At 40.7% G+C, this 21,327-nt stretch overlaps 2 protein-coding genes across 4 annotated transcripts; both read left to right on the forward strand.

The window, feature by feature from the left end:
• The first annotated feature begins 5,827 nt into the window (after positions 1 to 5,827).
• On the forward strand, positions 5,828 to 9,955 carry LOC136471582 (gamma-secretase subunit APH1-like). Of its 2 annotated transcripts, XM_066469326.1 has the most exons (7): positions 5,878 to 6,015; positions 6,662 to 7,045; positions 7,631 to 7,786; positions 7,868 to 7,953; positions 8,614 to 8,739; positions 8,925 to 9,052; positions 9,616 to 9,955. In XM_066469326.1, the coding sequence occupies exons 2-7, from the start codon at positions 7,014 to 7,016 to the stop codon at positions 9,757 to 9,759; spliced, it is 672 nt and encodes a 223-aa protein (XP_066325423.1). In that variant the 5' UTR covers positions 5,878 to 6,015; positions 6,662 to 7,013; the 3' UTR covers positions 9,760 to 9,955. The 2 variants fall into 2 exon arrangements, with proteins under 2 accessions (XP_066325422.1, XP_066325423.1); XM_066469325.1 differs by lacking the exon at positions 6,662 to 7,045 and having other exon boundaries at positions 5,828 to 6,015.
• A 4,050-nt stretch (positions 9,956 to 14,005) lies between these two features.
• On the forward strand, positions 14,006 to 17,913 carry LOC136471583 (D-amino-acid transaminase, chloroplastic-like). Of its 2 annotated transcripts, none has more exons than XM_066469328.1 (5): positions 14,006 to 14,318; positions 15,432 to 15,484; positions 16,029 to 16,207; positions 16,440 to 17,113; positions 17,665 to 17,913. In XM_066469328.1, the coding sequence occupies exons 1-5, from the start codon at positions 14,120 to 14,122 to the stop codon at positions 17,757 to 17,759; spliced, it is 1,200 nt and encodes a 399-aa protein (XP_066325425.1). In that variant the 5' UTR covers positions 14,006 to 14,119; the 3' UTR covers positions 17,760 to 17,913. The 2 variants fall into 2 exon arrangements, with proteins under 2 accessions (XP_066325425.1, XP_066325424.1); XM_066469327.1 differs by having other exon boundaries at positions 14,008 to 14,318; positions 15,429 to 15,484.
• Positions 17,914 to 21,327: the final 3,414 nt, after the last annotated feature.

Consider the following 21,327-nt stretch of genomic DNA (forward strand, 5'->3'; position numbering starts at 1 on the left):
GCGAGGCAGAGTCTGCACCCAGCCATCGAGCGAGGTGGAGTCTGCCCCCAGACGTCGGGCAAGGCGGAGCCAACCCTTCAGGGTCGGGCGAGACGTAGGGCAAGAAGTGTAGTTGCGTTCTTGCCTGTTCGGGAGCATCAGCGCTTGATGGTTATTAGTTCCACCTCTTTGGGTACCCTAGTAATCGGTCCTCGATAGGACTATTTGGACTATGCATGACATGTTATATTGATTGTGATATTTGATGTGGTTGTAATGTGCTCTTTGGATGATTAAATGTTTGGATTATATAATGATGTCTTTGTTTGTAACTGTGGATGCTCCTGAAATAAGGGAAACTTTTGCGAATTTTTTCCGTGAATCATTAATTATACTATACTGCTAAAAATGCACAAATGTAGTACATAGATTAAATATAAATTCATTATAACATGTATAGTACAATTGTATTGTACACACGCTTTGCAGATGAATCTAGGCTTTTCAGTAACAGTGAACGAATCTAGGCTTTTTAGACAATGAAAATAGACTTTTCAGTTATAAGGATGAGGAGTACGATGACAATAGCAATTTATCACTTCACTTACATAGTACACCTATAGCATCTAGGCTTTTTCAGTAACAACGAATGAATCTAGGCTTTTTCGACAATGAAAATAGACTTTTCAGTTACAAGGACGAGGAGTACGATGACAGCAGCAATTTATCACTTCACTTACATAGTACACCTATAGCATCTAGGCTTTTCAGTGATTTATCATGTCAACGACGAATAGACTTTTCAGAAAACAAATCTAGGCTTTTCAGTGTCCATTGAAATAGGCTCTTCAGTGAAACTAATTAGGCTTCTTGTGACCAATTATAACACATTAAAACGACAACTAAACCTGTCTCTGCCTATACATATGCAATACTGGATGCATTGCTACTTACTTTCCAACTAGTATTTTCTTTCGTTACAGTACCAATGTCTGGAGGGTCGTCCAAAGGGAGAGGAAAGGGGAAGAGAACTACCATTGTGTGGGAGGGTTCTCTTGGTCCCAATTTCTTTGAGGATGCTCTTTATGAGAGGTTCCTAGTTGAGAGCAAAAGTGATTTCACCAAAGAGGCACCACTGAGAGGATACGATGAACGAAAAGAAGAGTGGCCAAAATGCATGCATGGTGAGGACTGCCTAATGTAGATGTTCACCGAGGGAATAGATGGAGGTCGTCGTTTCTTCAAATACCCACAAGCATGGGTAATTGCTATTACTATTTGTTTCTTCAATATGTTCCTCTTCTATACAACTTACATGCCATACTTATTGCTGTCTTTCTTAGCCAAAGAAAACTATGGGTTTACTAGGTGGGTCGATCCTCAACCTATTTATCCGCATGTGGAGTACATCTACTACCTGTAGGATCGTATCTTTGATCTAGAAAGGGAATTTAGCAGTGGTTACAAGGACGATGAATAGGACAACAACAACAATGGTGCTGATTCATAGGAGGTACTCTACAATGATCCAAATTGCACCTGTCCTAACCACAAGAACAAGGGGACTCCACCATCACCCTAGCCGCCACCAACAACAACAATAGGAGGCTACTGTGGAGAAGGTGTAACACAATTTGCTATGTGGCCACACTACTAGGACGACCCTATCTTATTCACATGGCACATCCATGTGTTTGTTGTTTGGTTTAATTAACTAAGGCATGTTAGGTTTAGTCGAAGGAACTCTGTACCCTAGTTCGGTACATGTTCTCGCATGCCATTTCATGTGTTTTGTGTGTTGAATTATATAATGCCCTACTTCGTTAGGTTGTGTTTGCAGCACGTGATCACATTTCACTACGTTCGCAACATTATACTGAATATTATGACTACAAATAATGAAAACAACTACATAATGAAAAGTCCAATACTATGCCACATTAAACAACACAATAATACTAGAAGTACGTGCCGCAGTAGACAACATTGTTCATGAATAAACCATAGAACTAGAAGTCATGGAGACTACTGAGTGCAACGAGGCCACTTTTCCTTCCTCAGGGCATCAGGATTCTCCTCCATCGTTGCTTTCACTCGGCGTGCACGCTCAAGCTTCTTCTCCCTCTCCTCCCTATACGCAGCAACATGCCTCCTTTCCTTCTCTTCCTTGTGCTCCTTTTTTGCAGCCTCCTCTCCACGTCTCTTCTTCATCATCTCCTTGTCCTCTGCTTCCCACCACAACAGTTCTGCATCCATTCCTTATCTTCAGGCTTGATCTCAGTTTCGATCCACTTCTCAAAATCATAGAGCGGTGGAGGGGCCCACAAAAAATGCAATTGTTACAAAACAAAAAAAATCATGCAAGATGTCATATGACATAAACATCAATTCCTCACCATCTTGTTAATGCGGCGCTGACGAAGTGTAGGCTCAAACGCAAAATTGGAACACATCCAATACCTCTGTCTATACGTGTCCTCTTCATCGGACTTGGCTACCTTGCAAGGATCGCCGCAAAAGCACATGGGCACTGGAACACCACTAGGCAGAGGCAATGGGTCGAAGGCATTTTCGGTCATCCAGACATAACTACAATTCAACCAATTTCGTTCTAAGAACCGAAAGCAATTAACATTAAACCCTAAACCTAGGGTTTCCCATTTGATGCACAACAATGAACCCATAACATAACACCATGCGCTGAGGTTACCTTGGTTTGCTAGCTTTTTCTATGCCTTGACATCCTACGGTTGTATAATACAAATATGAAAAATTGCATGAAACCCTAAGTAATGACGATTCTTAGGTTTAAAAATCCGACTAATATATACCAAATCGATGCGAAAAAAACTAGAAGGGGAGTGAGAATACCTTGCTCTCGAAGATCTACAGATCAAATCAAAGTTTTCAAGGTCTAATATGCCGATTCGTGAGCTAGGGCGAAGTGGGGAGAGAAAAAAACCCGAGAGGGAGGAGAAAAAAGAGGAAGAAGGCTCGGGTAGGAAGGTTGGGGGCCGGGTTAAAACACCACCTCGACGCCATAGATATTGGCGCTAAGCTCGACGTCAAGATCTATGGCGCCAAGCTCGATGCCAGGATCTACGACGTCGAGCTGCCTGCCAAGTCACCGCCACGTCTGCGTCGAGCCTAAGACCTCGGCGCCAGCAACGATAGCGCCGAGCTAAGGGTCCAGATTTTGAAATCATACCTCCAGGGGCATATTTGTGAAATTTTTTCAAAAAAGGCTAAAAAATAAAAAAATTCGGCTTCCTAGGCATGGTGGATCGGGATGATTTTTGGACCGGCCTTGCCCTATAAGCATGGTCTGCAGAGCAGGTCAGGCCAGCCTGAGGCTCGTGTCTCCGTGTCGCTGTCGTGGCCCCACCGCGTCGTGAGGAGTCGATACCCACGACATCGGCGAGGGAGCATAGCCGAGAGAGAGGAGTTGAGAAGGGGCGTCGAGTCAAGAGGCCCCCAATGGAGGGAGCTAGCTAGCGAGGCAAGAGAAGAGGCGTGTGCGGAGCTGGTAGAGAGGCGGAGCGAGCTACGAGCAGAACTAGGGAGCAGAGAGGAGATGCGTGCGTGGAAGGGTAGGCGTTGGGAATGTGGCATCTGCGTGGAGGGGGCAAGGAGGCGATTTGGACTCATGTGAGCCGTGTCGTGCTCGGGTCGGGCCAAAATAACAAGCTTCGACTAGGCTACCATGCCTCGAGTTGCATGACCATCTATAGATAGGAGTTGGGATGAACTTGTACGAGTCCAGTAACAACCATAGTTTTCTAAAAAAAAAAGGCAACAACCTTTGATTGATGTTGTGTCCTCTTGCACGGTAAAAATCTGTTTCTCCAAACAGTGTAGGTTCTTAGTCATAAACCCACTGAATCAGTTCCTTGTGTCCTCAAAATTCTAAAGCTGCCTTTTTAGCGACTGGATTCGATCTCAAGCCTCTTGCTTCGCTTGGTCAATACTTTATAATTTTAGATGTGTTTGGTTGAGTGGCCAACTCATATCCTAGCTTGCTGGGGACAATCAAACAACAAGCACTTGGCTTGCTGGGACATGCTAAAACTATCTAGACTTAATTCTAGTCAGACTAGAAATAAGTCTGAAAACCAAACACACCCTTTATCTTTACTGTTTAACAGGAGGGGAATCTAGAGAAGACAAAGGTGTCTGTGTCCATGGTGAAGGTCACAGACTCACCTTCCACCCGTGCGCACATGAATGCCATTGCCATATGATAATTTAACAATATTTATATGGTGTCATAATATAATTTTTATATAAATTTAATTAACTTTAAATGATTTGACTTAGAGCAAAGGTAAAATTATACTCCCTCCATACCAAATTACAAATCATTTTAATTTTTTTGGAGAGTCAAAGCATCTCAAGTTTAATCAAATTTATATAAATAAAATAATAATATTTATGATACCAAAAAGTATCATTATTTTTTTCTTCACTAATTATATTTTTTTAATAAATCTATTTGATGTCATTAATCTTTGTAACTCTTTCTATAATTTTGATTAAATTTGAGATGCTTTGACTCTACAAAATGAAATGATTTATAATTTGAAATAGAAGGAGTAAGTTTTTTTTTTGTTTCACATAATGAGCCCGTTCGTTGATTGGTTTCTGGGCTGATAAGTCTGACTGGTGCTGGTTTGTTGGGAGAGGAAAATACTGTTGGCTGACTGATAAGCCATGGCTGAAATCAACCAGCGAACCGGCTGAATACTTATCCTTACATTCTTATTCACCACTGTTTTTCAGGCATGGAATAATATTTTCCTCTCACAACATTTTAGCATAAGCTAAATTTTAGCATAAGCGAACAGGGTAACGACATTGATGGTGAAACTTTGATTATCAGAGTGTGATGGAGATACGGTGATCGCAGGAAGGGGAAAGATCAACCATCTCTCATGTGCTTTCCAAGAAGAGCTGGTTGCATGCCTTCAGGGAGTGCAATCAGCAGCGGACTTGGGGATTGGCCGGCTGATCATGGAGACTGACGCCCAGGAGGTTGTCCGAGCAATGAACTCAACGGCATATGATGATTCTATAGTAGGCCATCTGGTTGACGAGATCAAGTTTCTGTCGAGCTCTAATTTCATCAACTTTGAGTGTGTTTATGTGGGTAGACATGTAAGGGTAGTCTCAATGCTAGTTTCTATACTTATAAATATTTATAGGCACTATATATAAAAATCATGGTTCCAGTGAATAATTTCTATAAAACAATTTTTTATCCAATCACATATATTCTCTCTCCATTCTCTACTAATTATATTATATCTTGGTTCTCGTATAGACATATTTTTTTAACTTAGACCTGGTTTCTATGATTTTTGCTCTCTTTCTTCAATAACTATCTTACTATATCAGCAAAATACTTAGGTGATAGTATCATTAATATCTATAGAAACTATGATAATTTCTGCATTGGGAGTACCCTGACGAAGCCGCACATGAGTTGGCTAGTTTGGGTTATTTGTGTACTGAGGGTGAGGAGATCATCTCAGACTCCTTACCTGATTGCATCTCTATAATTGTCGCTATCGATTTGTTAGCCAACGAGTGATGAATATACCCAGGTTCAAAAAAAAAAAGGGAAACCAAGTTTTGAGCAGCGATTTGGTTTGTTATAAAGTTATCCACACTGGATTGCCATTTTTTTCAAAAATATTTTGGCCTAATTTTTAAAACTTTTGTTTGCAAATCTTTGATAAGCCAAATTTTGTTAACAAACCAAATCCTAAAACCTGAACAATCATTTTTTTTTTCGAATGCCTAAAATTTGTCCGGCCTAAAAAAGTTTGAGCTTCTATCAGTATCAGAAGTCAGAACTGCGGAAACAGAGCCGTTCCCTGTTCCCGAAACTAGCGGCGCGCGGAGGCCGGGTCGACGAGAGGAGATGACGTTGGCGGCGGGTCTGGGGTACGCCCTGATCGCACTGGGCCCCGCTTTCTCCCTCTTCGCCGGCGTCGTCGCCAGGAAGCCCTTCCTCGTCCTCACGCTGCTCTCCAGGTCTTCCCCCAGCCTCGCCCGTTCCTCGTGCTTCTTTAGCCGCGTTTTGATCAGATCGTCCGTTGCCCTCTAGTAAAAGCGAACAGTCAGTTCATCGATTGGGGTAGGAGGTGGGGGACATTTGTTTGAGGCGTTCCAGTGTGTGGTTTCGTGAGGCAAACGCGGATTATTGGTTTACTTGAGCAGTTGTGCTAGGGTTCAGTAGTTCCTTGCGGATCGATCCGGATGCTGCTAGTTGGATTCATCTCACATGGCGTATTGGCGTGTACTGTATAGTTTTTGAGTTAATTTATCTTACCTGTTTGCGAAATCCCTGAATCTGGTTTGGAATGAATGTGTGGATCTCAGACCTGTAGAACTTGCACGGTTGTGCAAATGATACTCTCCCTAGGTAGTTGGTGAACCAAAGCTTGCTGACAGTTTACCCTATGTGTATTGTCTTGACAACTTACTCTAGGTAGTTGTGCACCAATGTATAGGAGATTAGGAGTTGACCTTTAATTCAGTCTCATAACGATTCTTTTCTTTATTTTTGATTTGTACATATATTTTTGGTAGTATCAACATAAGCATTGAATCCTGTTTAATGTATATTGTCTTGACACCCCCCTCCTCCTTTCCAACTGTTACAATACATTGCTAGAAGGATGCAAGAGAAATGGTGATTCGTCATGAAAATGTAAATTGGCATTTCAAATACCTAAGATCAAAGACTGAGGAAGAACTGGTGTCATCAATTATTTTGTTCGTAGTCAACAAGAAGGATATGAGCTACAGAAGAAAAAAAAACGTTCGGAACCTGACTGAAAGATGCATGTGTGTGCGACTGTGCGTGCGTCAGACCTGTCTCAGAGCATTTTTCTGATACAATGCTACCTCATATAGCTATCAGTATCCTGATATTACACCTCTACCTCTGCAAGTACTGAATCTGTGTGTTCTCCAATAGAAGCACTGTTAGAAATTACTCCAGAGATGTCTGCAATTGGATTTAATGGATGCATCCATTATCTGGAACGAATAACCTGGGGTATGAGAAACTTCTCGAATTATAAGGCTTAAGCTGTCATACTTTATTAGTCAGTACTCACTACAGTCACAAATAAGTGATGTAACTTTTCTCCATTCATTTTGTTAATGCTTGAATCTTTACATTTGGTAATTTTGAGTGATATTCTGTTCTCCTTTTGCGATGACCTTATCAAGGGAAAGGCACAACACAGTCAGGGTTGGTTTGAAAGCTTTTATAGTCTTGCCAGTTAAGTCTGGTCTCAATCAACGGAGAAGTTCCAACTTCCAAATGAATATGCTTAGTTATTTTGTTCAAAAGATAATGCATTAGTTTGAAAGAAAATATAAGTCGGCTTAATCCTCTATGTTAGAGTGAACAGTTTACAGACCTGGAAATGGAAACTAGAAACCATTTTTCTCTCTATCCATGTTGCCTTCAGACCTTGATGGTAGTACGGTGAGTTCCCGTTTCCCAGCATCACTGCCCTATGTTCTTTAGTGCCTGAAACACTAAAGTATATTGTACATTCTCTTATGAATTTTCAAATGGAAGGATATATTATCATATTTAAATATTAACCTTGGCTTTTATCTTTTAGTGCAGCACCTTGTTTTGGCTTATAAGTTTGATAGTCCTCTCGGGAATATGGAGGGGATTTCTTCCTATAAAGTCAGGAGCTTGGTGGGCATATGCGATTCTGATCCTTACATCTGTCGCATTGCAAGAAGGCACTCGTCTTGTGTTTTGGAGGCTTTACAAGTAGGTCCATAAAATAGAAGTTGACATGTCCTTATCTACTGTGGTAATTGAATAGATGGGAACTGATAACAATTTTTCCAGGAAAATGGAAGAGATGCTAGATGCTTTTGCTGATAGAATATCTAAGCCACGTCTTAGTTTGACTGACAAGATGCTCATTTCTTTAGGTAAGATTTTGTTATTTTGATACAAGGTGAAGAGTATATTTTTCTAGTTTTCATTCGCAAGTTATTCTTATTTTGGTACAAGATGAAAACATTTGTTGTAGTTCTGGTTCAAGACCAAATGGTTTCTTTTCTTGCCAATTTATGTAATTATTATTTCTCTACTGCTGCATTGTGTTTAACCCAGATTTTGAATTTAAATGAATGTATATATATTGTAAGTTGCACTTGTATATGTGCCAAATTATGCCCCAATTTTATAGAAGGGACACGCATAGCAAAAATTCTTTCATGGAAAAAATCGCTTGTCATGTTATTTGTAAGCTTCTAGGATTTTCTTTTGCTAATTTTCTGGGGACTGATTCCAACAAGGTTATTAAATGCGCTAATAAATGCTTTGCCAGGGCTCTAAAATTTGTGTTCATAACAGAACAGACACAGTTTCTCTGGTTGTGCATTGTTGATTTGAATCTAGGAAGTCTCCCAAACATAAGCATGGTTTGCTAACTAGTTAAGTACTTTAAATCTGAGGATATGCTTTAAATCTGAGTTTATGCTTTTACTTATTGCTTGGTAGGAACAATTGCTCTTCGCTATCACTCTAGGATGTGACAACTATAAGTGCTACATTTGCTCATTTTTGTTTGAAAAATGTTTGTGCAGCTGGTGGTTTAGGCCATGGAGTGGCTCATGCAGTCTTTTTCTGTCTCAGTCTTTTGACTCCAGCGTTTGGTCGAGCCACATTTTATATTGAAACGTGCTCAAAGATGCCATTTTTCCTTGCTTCAGGCAAGTTTTTTTTCCCACCTTACTCCCTAATATGACTCATTACCATGGAAGGGAATAATCATATTCATTCTAACTGGGAAAAACGAATTTGTAAGCCACGTTTCTTCCTAGTTATATTTGATGCAGTTTTGTGTTCTGAATTTGTTTTGCATGATATTTACCCTTATCCCTGTGTGCTATTTCAGCCCTAATTGCACTTGGATTCTTGGTCATCCATACGTTCTCAATGATTATTGCTTTTAATGCATATGATGAGAGAAAGAAAAGTGATCAAGTTTTTGTTCCAGTTATTCATTTGGCTGCTGCTGTGATGGTAAGAACGAGGACTTATTGGTTGTGTTGGGTTGAAACTTAATGAACATGATGATGCTTGAGCTGATTTATCTTTGTTTCAATTTTCATAAGTTTCTCTATATTGTTTTCTTCTAATCTAAACATATAAAACACTGGCTGCGACGCCACACACCACTTGACCTTGTTGTAAAATGTTCTTATGCTAAATCATCACTTATTTATTTGTTGCTTCCAGTTTATACTCCTATAATTTACATCTACAAAGTCGTGCCCATTTGTAATCAACATGAGGCTTTAATTGATGAAAGTTGAATGCAAAATAATATATGATTGCTGCAATGCAATGTCAATCATGAAACAACTGTAGGCAATGCCACACATAGCAACTCTTTTTATGTGCGATGGTAGTATAGTTATTTAACCTATTCAATGTTTCACTGTGGGTTTAAGACAGGTAACTCTATATTCAGTGGTTGCAATATTGTTTTGTACGGAATCTTGTTGCTTTTAGTCAGTATGATGATCTGGACAGTACATTGCTGAACTTGTGCCTGACCTTACTGCACTGTGTATTCATTTCAGACACTTATTAACCTCGCCCCAGGAGGCTGTCTCATTGGTACCCCACTGTTGTTGGTCATGGCTGCGCTTACCTTGCAGCACTGCTGGCGAGTGGCATGCCAGAGATTAACTGAGCACCGGCATCAGCAGCATAACAGCAACTAGTTCTTGCAAACTTGCCAGTGCTCCTTACATCATGTAATTTTCCCATGTATGTTTTGACTGAATCTTCTGATGTATTAGGACAGCAAAAATAAGGTTCTGAGTCGCGTCGTGTAGATAGACGAGGGTTTATCAGAGTTGCACTGATGTTTGCATATGCAGTACATCTTCTTAGCCAGTGAAAACGTTGTAATTGGCATTTTTATCTCTATAATCATGATTGTTAAATGGGCTAGCAATCATTATCGTTTGGATGTACTAAAATAAGTTGCTAGTTGCTAAAAAACTCTAGTTGATCCTACTACCCCAACTTTTAGCTAGATTATATCTTGACGGTTTCCAATCGTTAATACATAAAGTCCGATAAGCATGTCTTGGGTTGGCACGCAAATAGGATCTCCAATAGTGGGAGACATGGAATTCATATGAGAAAACATAAGTAAATGGGCTTTCGCCTGAGTTTCCAAGGATAAAGGTAGGTAGCCTATTTTGAACTATTCAACCACCAAGCTTATAAAAAGCTATTCTCTCTGTTCTAAATATAGTCATTTTAACCTTTTTAAGTAGCTTTTACTATGTGCTTATATTTAATGGATGTTTCAATGTCTAGTAAAAGTTATGTACTTAAAAACTAGCAACTTACAATTTAGACAAGAGGAGTGTTAACTATCTTTCTTCAGCTATTACAACTCATACAAACTTTAGTAAGTCCAAATAGGTTCTTAGCCATCTGTTTCGAAAGAACACCTTGGTGGTGTTAGACTGGCCACAACGTGAGCTTTTGTCGGTGTTGAAAGAGGAGAGATAGTGTTTCAGCACCGGTGCTGAACATTGTAGCAGCCGATGCTTGGTCCAATTTTTCAGGCATCGTGGCAAGTGCGTTCACCGATGCCTGAACCAATAAAAAATTATATCTCAGGCATAGACAAGCATCGAGAAAGGAAGGGGATGGCACTATGGTCAGGGTCTGCGCACATGCAAGCATCGGTGTCGACACTGTGGGGATTGAAGAGTTCAAGCATCGGTGCCCGGTGTCAGGTATACTTTTTTTCAGCATCGCTACGCTGTGGACAGTCTTAGGTGGAGTTTGATAGCTTCGGTGGTGCTAGGTGAGGTAGCACCGCCTAGCACCTTGGCTCTTCTAGGTTCAATTTACACATACCTCTTCTAGGTTTGATTTTTTTGAGAGGGTATAATAGGACACACACATTCCACATTCACACTACACATACACACACGCGTGCGTGTCCGTAGACACGCAAATAAAGAGATTGGGAGGCTCTACCTTCGGTGTGCGGGAAACGCGCAAGGTGTACCCTACTTTTTCTAGAAAAATCCCACTGGACCAGAGCCCTTTTGCGCAGGGTACACTATGAATAAAAGATGAACTATAGCCATGAAATTTATAAACTACGGTCTCGTTCACTTCGCTGAAAAAACAAGCCGAAACACTGTTTCGGCTGATTTGTTGTGAGAGAAAAACACTGTTCCGGGTGAAAAAACAAGCTGAAAAGTACGGATTATAAGAGAAGCGAACACGGCCTACATGATGATGCCATTTTTTTATAATATGCTAAATCTCCTCAACCTTATAACATACTTCCTCAGTTCTAAATTATAAGTCGCTTTGACTTTTTTGATATATCTATTTTGTAATGCATCTAGATATAAAATTATGTCTAGATACATAGAAAAATAGATAAATAAAAAAATCAAAACGACTTATAATTTGGAAGGGGTAGTTATTAGGATTGGATGGACATTAAACCGGTCGAGGTCCTATTAATGGTTTGCTTACTCCAATTGAACTGCCGGCTCAAGAGACGGCAACATAAAAAATGCTCACACAATAGTGGTGGGACCACTTCCTTCTAATCCTCAAGTCTAGGGTTCGTTCAGTGGTGGGAGCACTTCCTTCAAGAGTTCTAGCCCTCAAGTCTGGGGTTTGATTTTAATTCCCTTTCTATCAATGCCCTTTTTTCTCTATTTTTCTCCACTCTCCCTTCATGTGGCATGCACTACCCAAACTCACCGGCTTTCTAGCTGTTCGAGTCCAATTTTATAGCGAACTAAACTAGTATTCTTTCTCATTTTAGTCGGGTCCTAGAAACTACTCCCTCCGTTCCAAATAAAAGGTCGTTCTGTGGGAGTACCGAAGAAATGGAACATGGTCTACATTACTTCTATACATATAAATGAAAAGAACTGCATTAACTGCTGTTATAAACCGTGTAGATGAACCAATACACACATCTTTTATTTAAAACCCACCACTGTGGAGGGGGCAAAGGCAGGTGGTGCGCCTGACTCTTGCTGGCACGGAGTACGGCAGTAGCTAGGCGTAGCTGCATAACGACTTTGCGCTGGTTTAGTTGGCCAAATTTATGAATTTAGCTATCGTAGTATTTTCATTTTTATTTGGTAATTAGTGTTTAATTATGAACTAATTAGGCTCAAAATATTTATCTCGTGATTTTCAACCAAACTATACAATTAGTTTTTTTCGTCTATATTTAATGCTGCATGCACGTATCGCAAGATTTGATGTGATAGTCGGCTCGGAACATCGAGTTGGTGCTGGGAGTTTAATTGCTTGCGTGGGCGTTTTTTATTTTTATAAAACATGGTTAAATGACACCCTGAATAATTGCTTGTCTAATGCGACTGAATCAAAATTTAATAATGGAGAAATATATGTGCACATCTCACATTTCAAGCCGTCAATGAATTCTAAGTTTGACCGGCGATAATAATATGATGAGAGTGTCTGTCCGTCCAGATGCGCTCACCTGGGCCTACCGGACTAGCCTGGCTTGCTCCTCCTTACGGTCCATCTAAAAATAAAAACGAATGCATTTCACTTCCCCCTCGCCTCATTGCGTAATTTCTTCTCGTCGCAGCAGCCGTGATGCCCGCACCGACCGCCTGTCCCGACCCCGTTTTTCTCCACGTCGCACTCTCCGCCTCCCCCGCGCCCTCCTCCATCCTCCATCTCCACCGCATCCAAGCCTCGGCGGCCGCCTTCCTCTCTCTCCACCGCGCTCACCGATCGCCGCGCAGGAGAGAGGGCCGTCGCTGGCAGGCCAGCCCAGGCGCAGGTAGAGCTGGCCGCTGCTGTGTCACGCCACCATCCTCGGCCGCCCCGCTGGCCGAAACTGTTCCCTGCTCTGCTCTAACATTGTCCAGAAGAAGAAGGGTGAAAAACACATGCTACAAATATTTCAAGTGTTTCAGATGTTTCATAGGTATGTTGCAAGTATTTCATACGGATGTTACAAAAGTAGATCGGGATGTTTCATATGTTCCAGTAGTTGTACACGTATGTTGCAAGCTTTCATTTTTAATGTTTCATCTGTTTTTTCAGACGTATGTTGCAAGTGTAGTTATCTGGAAGTTGCATATGTTTTCGCACATATGTTGAAAGTGTTTTATCTGGATGTCGCGTATGTGTGCAATGGTTTTCAAATGTCTTTCATGTGTTTTTGCAAGTGTTTCATCTGCCTTTAGACGTATGTTTCAAACACTGCATCTGAATGTTTTAAAAGTAGATCGGGTTGTTCAATGTTGTAATGGGACCCACCATCCTATAGCCACTACCTGCAGCTGCTGGTCTAGGGGCGTGGGCGACGTCCGAGCGACGCAGGCCCCGTGTGGGTGTGAGAAACACAGGCGCGGACAGGGGCATGCGGGCGTGTTGGCAGTATGCAGGCGCGCGCGGGAAACGAAGTGCAACCGTGGACATCCGGACGCGCGCGTCCGTCCAGACGTCCGGTCGCTAGCACTGTCGTTTGACCAAATATATATATAAAAGTATTAATGATTATGATACCAAATAAATATCATTTGATGAATTACATCATATATTTTCATTGTAAACTTATTTAAGGCTGTGTTTAGTTCCCAAAAAGTTTTCCAAAAAGTGCTACAGCAGCCATCACATCGAATCTTGCGATACATGCATGGAGCATTAAATGTAGACGAAAAAAAACTAATTGCACAATTTGGTTGGAAATCGCGAAACGAACGTTTTGAGCCTAATTAGTCCGTGATTGAACACTAATTACCAAATAAAAACGAAAGTGCTATAGTAGCCAAATTCCCAAATTTCACGAACTAAACAGAGCCTAAAGACGTAAATGCTAATATTATTTTTTAAAAATCTAATCAAACTTAAAAATATTTTCACGGAGAAAGGACAACGACACGGGAAAAAAAAAACTGGAGCCGGCTCCCGTGACCAAGTAGGCATGGGACAAAATAGAAGTAGGACAGTTGGAGAGTCGTCTTTGGAATCCGAGCAAGGACGTCCGGGCCTGCTCACCAGTTGGCCACTGTTCCACTCCGCCGGCCTTCTCAGAATCCGATGGCCCACCTTCCCGCCTCTCCGGCGGCCGCGGTTTCCACCGGCCACCGCGTCTCGCCCTCGGCTCGCTCTTGCCCTTCCCTCCCGCAGCTGAAGACGACCGTACCGTCGTCGATAGGAGCCGCCGCGGGTCCCCCTTGGCGGCCATGGAGGGGAGTGGCAGCGGTGGCCACGGCCGCCACGGGCTCGGATAAGGCCGGTGAGTGTTTCCTGCGATTCGTCCTTCCACAGTGGCTCTAGGGCAGTGGAGATACCGTACCTCTGCATTTTGTTCTACTGGGGGTTTATTTTAACGTACTACTAGCGTTTTACATGAATTTTCAAGTGCCTCCATGCGTGTTGGGTTTCATTTCGTATCTGAGGTAGTAAAACTTCTGTTAGAAAAAGGCCTCTCCACTTTTTCTGAAGTCATAGGGCCATAGGCGAGACTTCTCTTTGACGAGTTTATGCAAATCCTCTGCGCACAATTATCTTCAAACTCGACTCATATATTTTCTGACGAGACATGTGTAGTGGTAACTCTTCCGGATCGAATTCGAGTATTTCGATGTACTCAGTACTAGAGTTATTAAGTTGTGTTCTTCAGGACTTCAGGTGGTGGGCAGGTACCTTCATGATGATATGGGATTTTGGCTGTTCGTATGTGGTTGTTGCCTTGCTGGCTTGTTGTTGGTGACTTGATTTGATGATGACCCGTTGATGGCAATTTCAGGCCGGCTGCTTTTTTCAAGTGTGGGGATTCAAGTTCAGGCCGGCTGCTTTTGTCAAGTGTGGGGATTCCTAGTTAGTAATAGGATTGCTTCCAAGTTGTCTTGACTCCCTCTCCTTCTCTTGTTGATTGGGATGTGCTGGAAATGGTTGGGTAATTTTGAAAAAAATATTCTGAAGATTGTATCCGTGGTCCACCTTTGCATATCTTCTGCAAAAGGTTGCTTCTAAATTTCAGATTCGTTTAGATAATTCTGGAATGATAACGACTTTACCTCTTCCTTTTTGTTTTAACAAAGCTCTTTAGTGTTAACCTGAAGTCCTTTCCAGATTAAAAAAGAACAGAAAAATTCTGATAACATTGGGTGCTCAACATTTTATTTATGTGGACTAGGCAGTTGCTTTTCTTTCTCTATGATCATTTTTTTCTGTATCTAAGAGTAAAAGGAAGGAGGGTGCCAGCCTGCAAGGGCAGAGATATTAGACAGAAATAAATTATGAAGTAAAATGTGTTTCAGTTACTAAGAACGTGACACCGTCTTACGATTCAAACCTCATAACAGTATTTTTCATGGAACTAAAGAGTATCTTTGCCATGCAGCAGCGACTGGAACAATTGCCAATGCAAACGAAGTTCCTGTCTTGTCTTTCTCTGAGGTGGACTTTCTTGTCTTTTGTATATATCTGGTGGCACAAGTTTTATTTACATCGTTGATAACATTTACTATAAGACAGTGGCTGGATGCTCTTTCTCTTTTGAGAGATTATATTATTGGTCCTAATTATGCTCTCTTCTTGATTAATTCTTGAGTGACCAATACACAATTGTACATCATATATCCATCGTTGAAAAACCATGTTCCTTTCATGTATAATTTTTTAGAACTATTGTTATGAATAGTAATGGAAAATACTAACTCTGCATGACCGCATCTAAAGTTCTGTACACTGTAAATGTATGAACGAATTCCTTTGAAACAACTCTTATTTGTTGTTGTACCTTCTCTCCATCCATGCTGGAAGAATGATTATAGCATTTAGTTTTTATATATCCATGCAAGTTGGCCATGGTTCTGCATGAGTATACCAGTAATTAGTTGTGTGATTGTTTAAGTTACATGATTAATTAATGTAGTTTATTCTCTTGATTGTGCTGTGAACTGATATACTTGGACTCTAATTCCATAACTATTCCCTCAAGGTTGCCGAAAGGCTCGATACATTCCATGTGTCTGGGGCTAGGAATCAAAATTACATGGCCATGTACTCTAGTATTTTTGGTGGAATTACAACAGACCCTTCTGCAATGGTGATACCAATTGATGATCACATGGTTCATAGAGGTCATGGGGTTTTTGATACTACTGCTATTATGAATGGGTGAGCTCTTCTATAATATAAATGTGAACTACATATTCATTGCAAATAGAATAACAGTTATAAAACTCACCTATTAAAAGTTTCCTCATAATATTTTTCTTGTGTGAATGTGAACTACCGAACTTGGGAAGAAAATAAGAAATTGATGTCCCTTTATAGACATATTTCTTTGAATTTCTGACTGAGCGACGGTCCTATCATCTTATTTTCTACATTGACATATTACTGGCAGTCACCTGTATGAGTTAGAACAACACCTTGACCGCTTCCTGAGGTCTGCATTGATGGCCAAAATACCATTACCTTTTGATCGCTCAACGATTAGAAGCATACTTATTCAAACTGTGAGTGCATCAAATTGCACCCAAGGATCACTCAGATACTGGTTGTCTGTCGGACCTGGAGACTTCCAGTTATCTTCATCTGGTTGTGCAAACCCAGCCCTCTATGCTGTTGTTATTGAAAGTCCATCCTTACAAGTACCGTCCTGCTGCACAGTGGTCACATCATCTATACCAATAAAGTCTCCACAATTTGCAGTCATGAAAAGTGTGAATTACTTGCCCAATGCACTCACCAAGGTGGAAGGCGAAGAGAATGGTGCATTTACTGGCATTTGGTTGGACGATGAGGGCTTTGTTGCAGAGGGTTCTAACATGAATGTTGGCTTTGTGACAAAGAGCAAGGAGCTTCTCATGCCTTGTTTTGACAAGATCCTGAGTGGGTGCACAGCAAGACGGGTTCTGACCCTCGCTGAGCATCTAGTAGCTCATGGAAAGCTCAGCGGGGTAATATCAAGGAATGTGAGTGTTCAGGAAGGGAAGATGGCCGATGAGATGATGCTCATCGGTAGTGGCATTCTTGTCAAACCTGTTGTTCAGTGGGATGATCAGATAATTGGCTCTGGTAAGAACAATTCTGCATGATTGTTCCATATTGCATTTCAACAATAAATGGTGAATAGGAAGCCCGATAAAATTAAGTTCTGCTATATGGTGTTTGAAGTTGATATTAGAAAGATTTGGAGTGTGACAATACCTTTAGCCACTTAGAGATTAGTCGATACTTCTGATTAATCAGCCATTTTTAGCCTGTATTTGAGGTACAGCTACCTAGATGTAAACCTAATTCTGAGGAAGTTTGCAAATTAATAGGAGAAAAAGAAAAGCTTCTATTCCTGTGGGTCCGGGTTATAACGGTTTAGATCAGAAGATCTACTCACCACTGATTTATCTCCTATGTACCCATTTCAATGAATGTGTTGGGAGATGACATGGTTGATGATTTTGTTTTAATAGGAGCAAGCAACATTGGTAGTAGATTGAGCACAAGAATGGTTAATAGGCTTTTAACGTGTTGCTGGCTTACTGCGACTCCATAGAGCTACAAACTTTTTTTTTTGGCAGGGACTATATGTCAAGTATTTAATGCTGATTGTTTTTCTTGTTTCTTCACAGGACAAGAAGGCCCGATAGCTCAAGCACTTTATGACCTTATTCTTGAGGACATGAGATCTGGTCCGCCGTCTGTTCGTATCCCCGTCCCTTACTAAAACTGTTTGAAGTTTTGCATATGGTTATAAGGGTGAACAATGATTTGTTGGTTATCAGAGTTGTACGTTTAATTTGGTCATGTAAAATCTATGTATTAAAATATATGACATCTAGGAATGCTAATTATGCAAAAAAGTTGGGTTCTACAGTTGAGTTTCCCCTGAGTTCATAGATTTTCGCTGGACATTGTTGGGCGTGTACCCTTTCTTCATTTTTACCTTTTTGGCTACCTGATACCTGCCCATATCGTTGGTCATAGCTGCAAGAAAATATCAATTTCGGGTGTGAAAGAAAATAATACCTCAATTTGTTTCCCTTCGCCTTTCATGATCTCTACTAATGGTGGCGATATTTATATACAGGATATTTTCCTCCTGGGCTGTGCTAATTAAATCATTTTTTACATGAGTTGAAAAAGTACTTGCTACCTCTACCTGCAAGAAGCATAAAGCGAATTGGAGACTATCACATTTCAGTGACTATCAATAATTAGATCGCCACTTATGCGCCTCCAAGAAATGTTCTTGTCATATGTGCGCAAGACACCACAACTAAAGACATATTTGGAAACAAGGGTTAATTGTTAGCTAGTTAAAACTTAGCTCTAGTGCATCTAAATAGGAGGACTGATACATGGATTATTTTTTTAGCCAAGTCTTTAACTAGCTGTTAGCTAACTAGCTAGCCAACCTCAGCTAATTTGTGCTAATCTTTAGCCTCAACTAGTAACTACCCATGTGTATCAAATGACCTTGGATATAGAAATGATCTAAACCAAAATTGTAGTACTAAAAAATATCTAAAATTTTCAGTTCAAAATTTTTTAATTTAATTTTTTAGAGTCTCAAATATACATTACAATATTCATTAACATAAATAAAAAATAATGTAGCAACTACGTAGCCATAAGTGATTTTGAGGCACATGATTAAGGAAGGAACGTGCAAGGCATAATGTTTGTTGTGGGTTCCAACCCTTGGCCGTGGGGGTGGGGGGTGGGGGGTAGGGGGGGGGGGGTTGGCTGGTGAGCGGTTTTTAAAGAAATACTTTTCCTATTTATTTGTCCCTGTTTACAAATTCTGAAAAACAATTTCTAGAGACAACAAATTATTTTGCTATTTATTTGCCTGATTTAAAAAAATGATAATCGATGTATAGAGGCAGCTGGGATCTAGAAATAGATCTCTAGAGACGGTTTAGATTTGGTCATAAGAAAACGTCTGGTGATCCTAGAGACGGCTTGGATTTAATCTTGTCATAGGAAAACGTCTGGTGCTTGTAGTGTCAACTATCGACTAGGCTACCTGATGATTTTGTGGCTAGGGTTTGAGTCCTAATATAGTCTTTTTAGAGAAGCCTATGCCTCCTTCATAAATAGTGCACAGGGACTTCTAGTTTCTTTTTTTTCTCCAAATCATAAGACATTTTGACTTTTCTAGATATACATTTCTACGATGTATCTAACTTAGTTTTTGATTTTGTGCATGCGTGTTTCTAAATGTATGTGGTGATTTTGTTATGGAGCGGTTTAGAGAGCAAAAGAAGGACCTACACATGGTTTCATTGATTTAGAGATGGCTTATGACAAGATGCCAAGAAATATTATGTGGTGGGCTTTGGACAAACATAAAGTCCCATCAAAGTACGTGACCATCATCAAGGACATGTACAACAATGCTATGACTAGTGTTCGAAAAAAAATGATGGTAACACAACTTACTTCCCGATTAAAATAGGACTTCATCAAGGGTTAGCCTTGAGCCCGTACCTCTTTGCTTTGGTAATAGATGAGGTTACTAGGAACATTCAAGGGGCCCTTTGTGTATGTTGTTCGCTGATGATGTAGTGTTAGTGGACGAAAACCAGGCGGGAGTAAATAGAAAACTAGAGTTGTGGCGGCAGACCCTTGAGTCTAAAGGTTTTAGATTAAGCAGAACTAAAACCGAATACATGAGATGTGACTTTGGTGGAGCTGCACAGGAGAAGGGAGATGTGAGTTTGGAAGGTCAATTAGTACCTAAGAAGGACACATTTCGTTATCTAGGATCGATGTTACAGAGAGATGGAGATATTGATGCGGACATTAACCATAGAATCAAAGTAGGGTGGGTCAAGTGATGACAAGCTTCTATCATTCTTTGTGACAAGAGGGTACCACAAAAGCTAAAATGTAAGTTTTATAGAACGACGATTAGACCAGCTATGTTGTATGGAGCGAAATGTTGGCCTACCAAGATTCGTTATGTTCAACAACTGAGTGTTGCAGAAATGTGTATGTTGCGATGGATTTGTGGCCATACAAGAATGGACCGAGTTAGGAATGATAATATGCATGACCGCCTAGGGGTAGCACCAATTGAAGAAAAGCTTGTCCAACATCGGTTGAGGTGGTTTGGCCATGTCCAAAGAAGACCTTCAGAGGCACCAGCGCATTGTGGAGTCCTAAGCCAAGCTAATAATGTGAGGAGAAGTAGAGGTAGACCGAAATTGACATGGAGGAGGCAATAAAAAGAGATTTGAAAGCTTGGGATATACCTAGAGATCTATGTTTGAATAGGAGTGTTTGGAAAGCAGCTATTGATGTGCCTGAACCGTGACTAGGGGCTCTTAGTGGGTTTCAACTCTAGCCTACCCCAACTTGCTTGGGACTGACATGTTTTGTTGTTGTTGTGTTTAGTGGAGATTTATTGAAAATGATTTCATATAAGAAGCTTGAGAAATTGAGAAAACACGTTTAAGTGGCTTCATCCTTTAATAATTTCTCTCCCCCCTACAAGTTCTTTCATGGGTTAGTGTTCGACAAAGGCCCTTTTAAGAACCAAGGAAATCAAAGCTAAAGTCCCTCGAAAAGTCATGCCTAAGAGGATCTAGAGAGATGTTTATATATCCGTAGATCAAAGTTTTGAAAAATAGTCACATATGTATAGTTCATTGCTTTTCTCATTTTAATTCGGAGAGAAGGACTCAGGGCTTAGTTGTTTGAGTGGTAACTTTTGGACTTTTGACTAAAAAAGGTTGGCTTTCTGACTTTTGAATTCTGCTCGTTAGCTTTTGTAATATTTTTTTAGGTTCTCGGTACATCAAAAGCTAGAAAAGCTGCTCTTAGCATGCTTTCCATCATCTTTTAGTTCAGTTACTCAAAAGCAAGTTTTCCAGGTTTTAAAAAGACAGCTCAGCAACTACCAGCTTTATGTTTCTAGTTAATGGAAGCCGATAAACAGCTAATGGACTTGCTAGCATCCGGACGTCCATCTGGGGTGCTATAGTCCGGACGCTGTCGCACAGAGGGAGCAAATGAGCTAATTTTGAAAGTGAAATAACATATTTTATATTGAATTAGGGCATTTTATATTCCATCGATCTTCAAGTAACTCATTCACTAGATGAGAGAAAGTTCATGCTCCCTAGTAGAAATTGATTACAAAACCGTCGTAGGCAAGATAAATATAAGTACAGTGCGCATCGGGCTCGCGAGGGAGCACACCAGCAGTGGCCCCGCATAGCCCCGGACGTCACCCATGCCGCCCCGAACGTCGTCCACGCCGCCGGCTGCTTCCCATGCGCATC

Source organism: Miscanthus floridulus, chromosome 8 (assembly GCF_019320115.1).
Source record: "Miscanthus floridulus cultivar M001 chromosome 8, ASM1932011v1, whole genome shotgun sequence".
NCBI lineage: Eukaryota > Viridiplantae > Streptophyta > Magnoliopsida > Poales > Poaceae > Miscanthus > Miscanthus floridulus.

Coding starts and splice junctions, on each gene's coding strand:
- LOC136471582 (XM_066469325.1), top strand. CDS start 5,903: ATGACGTTGGCGGCGGGTCTGGGGTACGCCCTGATCGCACTGGGCCCC. Junction 7,787..7,867: donor GTGTTTTGGAGGCTTTACAA/GTAGGTCCATAA, acceptor CAATTTTTCCAG/GAAAATGGAAGAGATGCTAG. Junction 8,740..8,924: donor GCCATTTTTCCTTGCTTCAG/GCAAGTTTTTTT, acceptor GTGCTATTTCAG/CCCTAATTGCACTTGGATTC.
- LOC136471583 (XM_066469327.1), top strand. CDS start 14,120: ATGGCCCACCTTCCCGCCTCTCCGGCGGCCGCGGTTTCCACCGGCCAC. Junction 15,485..16,028: donor CTGTCTTGTCTTTCTCTGAG/GTGGACTTTCTT, acceptor TATTCCCTCAAG/GTTGCCGAAAGGCTCGATAC. Junction 17,114..17,664: donor TGATCAGATAATTGGCTCTG/GTAAGAACAATT, acceptor GTTTCTTCACAG/GACAAGAAGGCCCGATAGCT.